Here is a 10,000-nt window from a genome sequence, read left to right on the forward strand (position 1 = left end):
TTATATGCTTTAAGTCCAGAACACACAATAAACAATAAATAACAATAACTGAACTTAAATTCCAGAAGAGAGAGACCTTTACAGGAATCTCCCATATAATACATAACTTCATAAATATATTTGTTCTTTTTCAACTAAATCACCTGGTGAGTAAAATTCCCTGATAAATACACTACCTGGTGGTCTAACACCATGAGAATATTGCTTAGTAACCAAAATTTGGTGATTGAACTACCCGTTTGGCTAAAGACATCTTGAGAGGAAAAACCATGAGAGGAAAAACCATAATCAGGTGATGAGGAAATGATAACCAAGTATATCAACATGCAAAGAAGTCACCTGGTCAGTAATCCAACAGGCAAGTAGTTATATTGAGGAGAAGCAACTAAGGGAGAGAGAAAGGGCTGGTGTGAAAGATATCTTTGAAAAAGAGAGAGAAAAAAACTAAATGATACACAAGTGAAAGTGATATATATTTTTTTCTATGCAGATCATTCTTTGCTGTCAATTTGAAGTTGGAGAAATTACAAGCTTCAACAATTTTTGTCATACTAGTGCAGTATTTATGTATATTTGCAGGCTATGCTTAAATGTTCATCTTTTCTGATTTTATTTATTTTCTGTGGTGGAGCAGAAACAAACTTGGTATAGAGGAATCCAGTTCCTATCATAGGTAATACATCTTTAGATTATTTTGACTTTTCATCAGGGGGAAGAAATATAAAATATCTGTACGCAATTGTTCTCATTCTGTTGTTCATGAAGGTCTACATCATTTTCATAATATTCTTTTCCAGAAATGTTTCAAAATACATAAGTAGAGCAAGAGGACTCAAAATCCATGGTTCTTTTTTTCATATGCTTTATATACCACTAAAATATAGAAATAGCAAAATATCCCAGTATCTTTTCTTTTACATAAAATGAAATATACACTGTACTGAACCATACATACACAGAGCTTTCTGAATGCATTTAACATACATGACATTTAAAACCTTTAAATAAAAAAATGATAGATTAAAGTAATGAGGTATTTGATGGAGGTAACAGAAAATAATGTATCATTCAACAATGGTAGACTTAAGTACTTCAATAAATATTGTAAGCACAGATATATGAACATGATTAAAAGTTAATACTGTTAAAACAAGCCTGAAAAGTGATTATGATGATGCTCCACAAAAATATCTTATATATTAGGTATATGTTGATACTGATAATGGTATAAGTAGAAAGGGGTACTTCATGTTATATTAAGTTACTGGTATGTATAAAGGGTATATCATTATCTTAACTCCACACCCGAGAACATGCCAATTCACAGCCCAATGAAGACATTTTATTTCTAAAATTGTATTACAAGTATGAAAACATTTCTCAGTGGTATACAGAAAGCACAGATTATGGGGAAATATGAGAGAGCAATTCTTAGTCTACTAAAAACTACTTTCCTACAAAAAAAAGTACACTATTATGCTATGAAAAACGCTTTTTTAAATATTTTTTTCGCCCTTTTTTCCACCAATTTTTATAGAAGCCTTTGAAATTTTCTATGATGTCTTAAAGTCTTTTCATCTCTCTGTCTTTTTCTTGACTTTGTTTAACAATGTCTTTTTTTCTTCTTCCTTTCTTTCCTTGTAGTGTCTATTACTTTTGTCAATCTTTATAGCACCCATTCTCTTTGTTTCTAACATTTCTTGTCTTTATGATAGCTACCTCTTCCACTATTATGACAAGAAGTAAGAAGGCTCTTTTCAGAATTTCTTCCCAATTTTTTTCTCCTCTTTTATCAACAGCTGGCTCAAACTTCAAAATTTCCCCTCCTTGCATTTCTTTTCGTTCTTAGTCCTCATAATACCTCTTCTTCATGGTTCTATATTTCCTGAGCATGTACAGCGCCTCGATCTCCTTGATGACGAATTCTCCACGACCAATAAGGACCTTGATCTGCTCGGGGTCGGTGACCTCTCGGTTCTTCATGAAAGCTCTCTTGAGCTTCTCGCGGAAATACTCATACCCCATGGGGTACTCGCGGCCAAGGTAGAGAAGCTGCAATTTTATACACACATACACTATATTAGATGTAACATATAAATTATGCTAAACTGGCATGGCTTTAAATTTCATGCAACTTTTCAAGTGTGTTGGGTAATTTCACTTAACTCAATACTGGAAAGATTTTGATGTAGAGAGCAAATTATCAAATCTGCAAATACTTTCTAATCAAGTTTATTCTTATTCATCAATTTCTTTTTCCTTTTATTATTATTATTAAAATTTTCAATACAATCTTCAACTTAGAAAAGAAAATGGATCCTGTCATTCCATCTTAACCTAATGCCCATGGGAGAAGTATTGTTTTGTTAAATGTTTCTGTACATAGCTACAACGGAGTCAATTTGTACATCTTGTGAGCACACCTTTCCTTGAAATAACAGGAAAATGCTTTTTTTTAATTTTTTTTTTTTTTTACTAATGCTATGAATATCAACACTGTTATTTTTGTTATAAACATTATAATTACTATATTATTATTGACATTACTAACTTCATTATTAAATACTAAATTTTTTTATAAAAAATTTAGGAAATGGGTTAACAGGTAAGACAGGTAGTTCTTGTAACTGGCTCATTGGTGCTTTACCACGTGTGGAGCCATCTATATGTAAAAACTATTACTAAATTAAGCACACAGTAGGCATGGCATGTACATGCCATCCCCTGCGGCAAGTGGTTAATAGCTAAAATTGAATAAAAATATTTCAATTTAATTAACTAGTTATCTACGAACAAAATGAAAATTATGCAGAAACCATTACATATGCAAGTCCTTTCCATGAATGATTTTACTTACTTGATTTTAAGAGTAACAAAATACAGAAACGTATAATTATTTAGAAGACAAAAAGACAAGAGAAAGAAAAAAAGATAAATCAAAGTAATCATAGACATTATGACTCCTTTATGCTGTGTAGGAGCAAATGATGACTGACTTTAAGATTTAAGTTATTTTGAAGTAATGGTACATGAGTACATGATGCTTTGTTGTTGAAAAACATATTATGAATAACTTCTGTATTCAGTATGTTATACTGAAATATACTTACATTTTTATACAGTTGGATAACCTGTGATCTTTGTGCCATGATGACGGCTTATGAAAATTTCTGTAAAGAAAAATATCTTAGTATACATTCCAGTTCTTCTTTTACAACAAAACAGATCTACAAAAAAGCATAAGAAAAAGATGAAGACTGACTGATATACTTAAGAAAAATCAGAAGAAAAAGAAAAAGTGAAACATTTACATACACAAACACACACACACACACACACACACACACACACACACACACACACACACACACACACACACACCCACACGCACATACACACACACACACAAAAAAAAGCTTTAAGTTTAGAAATACTGTTGTTGCAGTTATATAACTAATACAAACATATATGAAATAACGAAATGAGTTGAGAATAAGATAAGAATAAGCAGCAAAGATGAAAGAAACACAGAAAAGAATTCACACCAATAGGAAAAGTTTGAAAATATGTTCCCTATGACCTATGAACTACTTATCTCTTATCTGTACTACCACTAACAAACAATATAGTAGCATTGCACAACAATTAAAACATATAACTCTGAAAGTATCTATTCCCGATATCAATAAAACAGTAAAGCACAAAAAATACAAATAACAAGTTATTTGAAATCTTCACATTATCTAGAAATGATAAATTGATAAATAAACAAAAATAACACCAACTAAGAGTCCGTGACACATCTTCAGAGAATTTCCACTCACGCAACTTTGTGCTTGACAGACACAATCGATAAGATCAAGTACTGCAGTAGGTGATGTAATGACCTCAAAAGAATCAAAAGTTACGTAAATCTAACATCAGAATACAGGCTTTTAATCCTTTAAATTGCTAAAACAGAATCAACAAAAGGAATAACTTTTGCTCCAATTATGAACCCGGCACTTCATGATGCAATGCTTCCAAGAACCACATGATGAAATACAACGATGAAAAATTATTTAAAACCATGAGCGTAAAATTCTCAAAACGCCCTTAATCCCAAATAAAACCCGAGAAGAGTGATTTTCCTCCTTGAAATACGGTCATTCCTCACCACGTGATCCTAAGCGTCCATCCAATGACCTTTCCAGGGTGACCTTCCTGCCTGACTGCTTGCCTGACTGTCCTTCTCTGCGCCTGACTCCTCTCACGTCATGCAGTCTCTCTCTTTTGTTTTTGTTATTGTTTGGAACAGCTGATTCTCGGCGCCGCGCTGACATCTAGCGGCGCCGGCGCGAACTAGCGGTTGCTATGGAAATCGCGACGCTATCTTGTGTTTCTGAGGAAGACGGCTCAAGGAGACATTTCGTTCTGGGGAGAATTTTCTAGTTTTCTGGAAAAGGAGAAATAATTGGCTGGTCATTTTCATAACATGCCTCCGAAGGTAAGCGGCAATGTGGTCAACACCATGCATTAGGGTGTACTTGGACTGCATGCGGTGTCAGCCATGTATTAAGACATATCTCTTTAAGCACTGACATACGCACAAACACTAGCATACATGAATTCATGTCCCTAAGTATGTTTATATAATAGCATATTCAGCAATTACGCGTATGTATATTTATGTATAATCGCTTATGACTTTGATTATTTTGTACGCAAGTATACATGCATGCAACTGTGCTTTTGTCGATTAACGTACGTCAATCGACAGTGCATGTGCTATTGTGTATGTTTCATGCATGCATCTTTCCATGTGTGTATGCATTATATATGTACATACATGCACATCAAAATGAAATAGTCACGATAGGAAGAGAACTGTGCATTCGACTAAATATGCTTCATTCTAACCAGGTGCACACGTTACTTTGTTGGTATTTTGTTCATCAAAATACATATACAGACACACAGACATCTAGACAGACGAATAGTCACACATTCATATAAAAAGACACACACACACACACACACACACACACACAGCGTGACCATATCATTTTTCATTTGCTTGTTTGTCAGTGCACTGAAGCATTCAACCCTTTTCACCAGAAGAGAGTTTATGCCGATAACAAATTTACGAACCACCCAAACACTCTCTCTCTCTCTCCCTCTTTCTTTATCTATCTATCTTTCTGTGTCTATCTGTATGTCTCTCTCTCTCTCTCTCTCTGATGATGAAACTATAGGAGCAAGTACTGTGGTGTTTCCTAATTGTATCGGATCAGTTTTCTTCTGCTTCTTCTTCCACCGGATTCGTGCCAACTCCGTAGTGAAAATGACGTCATGGGACATCATGATCGCTGCGCATGCCAAAGGCTGTCTATCTTTATCTTACCTTATCGAATGCGGGCCAACACATGGCACTGAACGCCTTTCAATTAGCTCGCGTAACAAGATAGGTTATTAAGTTTGTTCATGTGACAAAAGTAATTGAGAATAGCCATTTCTAAGATGTTTTAATTTTTAAAAGCACTGTTCGGTGTTGTTACTACTGGTTTCCGTTCACCTGATTGAAATAGCAATATGTTTCACGGCGTTAGAGTCTAATAAAATACATGTCCTCCATTCCATTATGTAAATATTAAACATTGGCATTGCATTGGTATTATACTGAATTTTGATAGAGATTTTTTCACTGGAAAGATATATGTGCAGGTATACAGATTTACGGAGCAGATTATTGCAGATTAATGAAGTAACATTATAAAGGTCATCCAATTACATTTTCTGAAGATCGTAAGCACTCTCTCTCTCTCCCATTCCCTTGTTCTCTCTCTCTCTCTATCTCGCTCCCACTCTCTTGTTCTCTCTCTCTCTCTCTCCCATTCTCTTGTGTTCTCTCTCTCTCTCCCCCATTCTCTTGTGTTCTCTCTCTCTCTCTCCCATTCTCTTGTTCTCTCTCTCTCTCTCCCTCTCCCATTCTCTTGTTTTCCCTCTCTCTCTCCCATTCTCTTGTGTTCTCTCTCTCTCTCCCCCATTCTCTTGTTCTCTCTCTCTCTCTCTCTCCCATTCTCTTGTACTCTCTCTCTCTCTCCCTCCCATTCTCTTTTTCTCTCTCTCTCTCCCAATCTTTTTTTCTCTCTCTCTCTCCCAATCTCTTGTGTTCTCTCTCTCTCTCCCCCATTCTCTTTTTCTCTCTCTCTCTCCCATTCTCTTGTCTTTTTTTCTCTCTCTCCCATTCTCTTGTCTTTTTTTTCTCTCTCTCTCCCATTCTCTTGTCTTTTTTTCTCTCTCTCTCCCATTCTCTTGTCTTTTTTTCTCTCTCTCTCCCATTCTCTTGTCTTTTTTTTCTCTCTCTCTCTCTCTCCCATTCTCTTGTTTCTCTCTCTCTCTCCCTCTCTCTCTCTCTCTCTCTCTCTCTCTCTCTCTTTCTCTCTCTCTCTCTCTCTCTCTCTCTCTCTCTTTCTTTCTCTCTCTCTCTCTCTCTCTCTCTCTCTCTCTCTCTCTCTCTCTCTCTCTCTCTCTCTCTCTCTCTCTCTCTAGCACACACTCATAACTTATGTGCACAAATGTACTACGTACTACAAAAATTGAATTTCAATGCCCTATGCTATGCACCATGTCTTTTGCACGGGGTTGAATATGATTTATTACATCTGTAGACATAATGTACAGATATATAATATTTCTGGATATATAGTGGATATGAAAATTAACTCTGTGACCAATATGAAATATGAATTAGATATCTTGCATATGAAAAGGTGTATGAAGAGTGTAGTGTGCATGATGCTATGTATGTATGCAGGGTTTACGAATATTCGTCAGTGCATAACATCATGAAAAAAAAGATCATATGCATGGTATTAGATGTCTATTAACAGGTTTCAACATATATCTTATTAGTGCACAACCCTGTAGGGCTAATGTAAATGCATGGTGTAACGCGGATGCAAAAGTTTTTTATATATCTATTTTTTCGTTGTTATTCATACGTTTTGCAAACATTAGATTTACAATCTTGCCTTTATCTGTGACTGTAATCGTCTGTGCTGTTTATCTTTTATTGTATTTGCTCCATTTCTATCTATACTGCTTTTCTTCATAATTGCTTTCAAAGACACGGCTAGCGGTTTTAATCAATGGATTTATTTTGGCAGAAAGATCATTGCTTAGTCAGCTTTATGTGTTGTCCTTTCACAGCCGTTGTTGAGATGCTTATGTCACTCTCTATGTCACATTTGCACCGTCTATGCTTACAAATTTACCAAAATTATCCATTCCAGCGACATATGACACCTCAGGAATATTTCAGGTACGTATATATATATAAAACGTCTGACGTCATTGGTCTTGATTTTTGCACTGTCATGTCTGATAACTTTCATGTAAGAGTGAGCATCGAAGTGCATGTCTGAAGGCATTTCTGACATGTCATGACTTCCGTGGGCGGGGATGGCATGCGATTTTGAGAGATGAGTGCATGGGAATATAATGGCATACACTGCATTTTTACGAGTTAAATGAGACGTAAGTCCGGGGACCTACACGCACATATACGCTAATGCACACGTACAATCGTACACACACACACATCACACACTCACACACATGCACATACACACTCGCACACGCACTCACACATCACACACACACACACACTCACACACACAAACACACACACACACACACCACACATCACACACACACACACATCACACACACACACACACACACAACACACACACACACATCACACACACACTCACACACATGCACATACACACTCGCACACATGTAAGCATACACTAGTATACGCATGTCAGTAATACCATGGATAGATAATGTCATTGTTTTAATGCATCAAAAATAAAGTAAAAAACAGACAACATTTCTCAACGGACGTGTCTCTACGCCCAGACCGCACGCGACAAGTAATTTCTATGATTGTGAAACCATTTTTGTATGATTAACCCTCGAGATTCTCCCAGTCTCACTCTAAATATCTAAATAAAATGTCCAAATTCTGCCAAAGATTTTCACAGCCTGTGCGAGGCAACAAACTCTAGTCGCGTTTTCTACAACCTGCGACTTGCATGGGTAACTAAAGTAAGAAGCAAACAAACATTTATCGCACTGTAGCTTTACTCCTCACACGGTGGAGTGAAGGTAAACCAACTCACGTTACAGCAACAGGGCGGGACGAGGAAGCTCAGCAAAGAGGAGAGAGAGAAATTACGTCGATTAGAACAAGAGAGACGACAGAGAGAAGCAGAGGAGGCCAAGTAGGTAGAGAGGGAGACAGGAAGATAATGAAAACGGGATTTTATTTTAGGTTTTAGTTTATTTATCTGTTTTCTGTCACGGCGCCTGGCGTTTTCTTGGGGGAGAAGGTACGGTAGGTGGCTGTGTTCAAGTTTGGATTTATGAACAGAAAATCATAGAATTACTGCCAATACACCATTTTGATTTCAGAGAGAGAGAAAAAAAAAAATCCATGCCAAACGCAACGAATTTCTAATCTCTCTCTGTCTCCTTCTCCCTCCCTCCCCTCTCCTCCCCCCAAAAAAGGATCCGCGAGGCCGAGGAGGAGGAGGCCCGGAAGCAGAAGGAGGCGCAGGAGGCGGCGCGGCGGGAGGAGCAGCGGCGGGAGCAGAAGCGCCAGAGGAAGGAGCAGCTGCGAACCACGGGGGCTCTGCTGCAGGAGCTCGACCAGACGATGGAGCTCACCAGGGACAGGATCATGGAGGAGGAGGAGGTGGGTGGAGGGAGTGGGAAGAGGGAGGGCAGGAGGAGGAGGAGGAAGAAGAAGAAGGGGAAAACGAAGAAGAGGAGGAAGAAGAGGAAGAGGAGGAGGAATAAGAAGGGGAAAAAGAAGAAGAGGAGGAGGAGGAGGAAGAAGAAGAAGGGGAAAAAGAAGAAGAAGAAGGGGGAAAAGAAGAAGAAGAGGAGGAGGAGGAGGATGAAGGAGAGGAGGAGGAGGAGTAGGAGATGGGAGGGGGAGGTGGAGGAGGAGGAGGAGGAAATGAAGGGTGGAGGAGAAAGAGTTGGAGGAAGAAGTGAATGGAAAGGAGCCAGATTGAAGGCATAGAAGGGAAGGTGGATAAATGGAGGAAGAAGAAGAGAAGGGGCTGAAGAGAAAAATGAAGAAGTAGCTAGGGAAGAAAGAGTAGGAAGTAGAAGGATAGAGGGGTCAGAGGAGGCAGGGGGAGTGGGGGAGAGGAGGCAGGGGGAGTGGGGGAGAGGAGGCAGCGGCAGTGGGGGTGAGGGGACACGGGGGGAGAGGGGTCAGGGAGGGCAGGGGTAGGAGAGGGGCAGAAGGCGGTGATCATGAAAGTGAAAATGACAAAAATACCAACATCAACATCAAGGAATTACCAATACTACCTGCATTACCCCCCCCTTGAAAAAAAGAAAAAAAAGAAAGAAAAAAAAGAAAATGATGTATTCGTTTTTAACCTTCCACAGCCATTAACGTAAGCTATCACATACACCCATTTTCTCAATATAATTAACAATGCTAGTACCAAGAGAGTAAAAGAAGAAGAAGAAAAAAACACCATTTAGAACTAAATTAATTTCCTCCACATTCGCTCATGGCTGCCCACAACTGCCTTGTATTTGCAGTAATTTTCACACAACATTGCCAGTGCTAAAACCAACCCTCACTTAAATCACCAAAAAATAACCCCTCGATTATTTAATTAATTAATCAATTAACTAAATTATTTAATTAATTAATCAAAAATAATAATAAATAATAAAAAATAACCTTCTTCCTCCTCCCTTCGCTGATCCTCCCACGTCCCCTTGCCATGCACAGTGGGAGCGAATGATGCGATGCGACGGCCTGCCTGACCCGACCAGCGTGCCCGAGATGAACCGATACCTGAGCCTGTGGCAAGCCGACCCCGCCTCCGCCACGCTCGAGGGCGCCCTCGCCAAGACCGACCAGGTCATACACGTGAGTGACTTGGCTCTGACCTTGGGCGACCTTGGGGGGAAGGAAGCG

At 38.4% G+C, this 10,000-nt stretch overlaps 2 protein-coding genes across 3 annotated transcripts in view; one reads left to right on the plus strand and one right to left on the minus strand.

Annotated features, from left to right (window-relative positions):
* Positions 1–845: 845 nt before the first annotated feature.
* LOC113822000 (electron transfer flavoprotein regulatory factor 1) lies at positions 846–4,290 on the minus strand. 2 transcript variants are annotated; one of them, XM_027374509.2, is made up of 3 exons: positions 4,157–4,290; positions 3,111–3,170; positions 846–2,052 (listed from the first exon to the last, which is right to left on the minus strand). In XM_027374509.2, exons 2-3 carry the CDS (start codon positions 3,147–3,149, stop codon positions 1,846–1,848), a joined length of 246 nt encoding a protein of 81 aa, XP_027230310.1. In that variant the 5' UTR covers positions 3,150–3,170; positions 4,157–4,290; the 3' UTR covers positions 846–1,845. The 2 variants fall into 2 exon arrangements, with proteins under 2 accessions (XP_027230310.1, XP_027230311.1); XM_027374510.2 differs by lacking the exon at positions 4,157–4,290 and adding an exon at positions 3,825–3,846.
* Positions 4,291–4,383: 93 nt separating this feature from the next.
* LOC138865801 (dynein axonemal intermediate chain 7-like) overlaps positions 4,384–10,000 on the plus strand; it is a 6,384-nt gene continuing 767 nt past the window's right edge. Inside the window, exons 1-4 of the mRNA XM_070137130.1 lie at positions 4,384–4,486; positions 8,179–8,273; positions 8,560–8,746; positions 9,812–9,952. Of these exons, the coding sequence (XP_069993231.1) occupies positions 4,475–4,486; positions 8,179–8,273; positions 8,560–8,746; positions 9,812–9,952 (435 nt within the window). The 5' untranslated portion in view covers positions 4,384–4,474. The remainder of the gene's footprint in view (positions 4,487–8,178; positions 8,274–8,559; positions 8,747–9,811; positions 9,953–10,000) is intronic.

This window comes from Penaeus vannamei, chromosome 22, assembly GCF_042767895.1.
Source record: "Penaeus vannamei isolate JL-2024 chromosome 22, ASM4276789v1, whole genome shotgun sequence".
NCBI lineage: Eukaryota > Metazoa > Arthropoda > Malacostraca > Decapoda > Penaeidae > Penaeus > Penaeus vannamei.

Excerpts from the sequence above, each read along its gene's own strand:
- LOC113822000 (XM_027374509.2), bottom strand. The coding sequence starts at position 3,149 with ATGGCACAAAGATCACAGGTTATCCAACTGTATAAAAAT. Across the intron at positions 2,053-3,110 it reads TTATCCAACTGTATAAAAAT|CTTCTCTACCTTGGCCGCGA; the intron begins GTAAGTATATTT and ends ATAAAATTGCAG.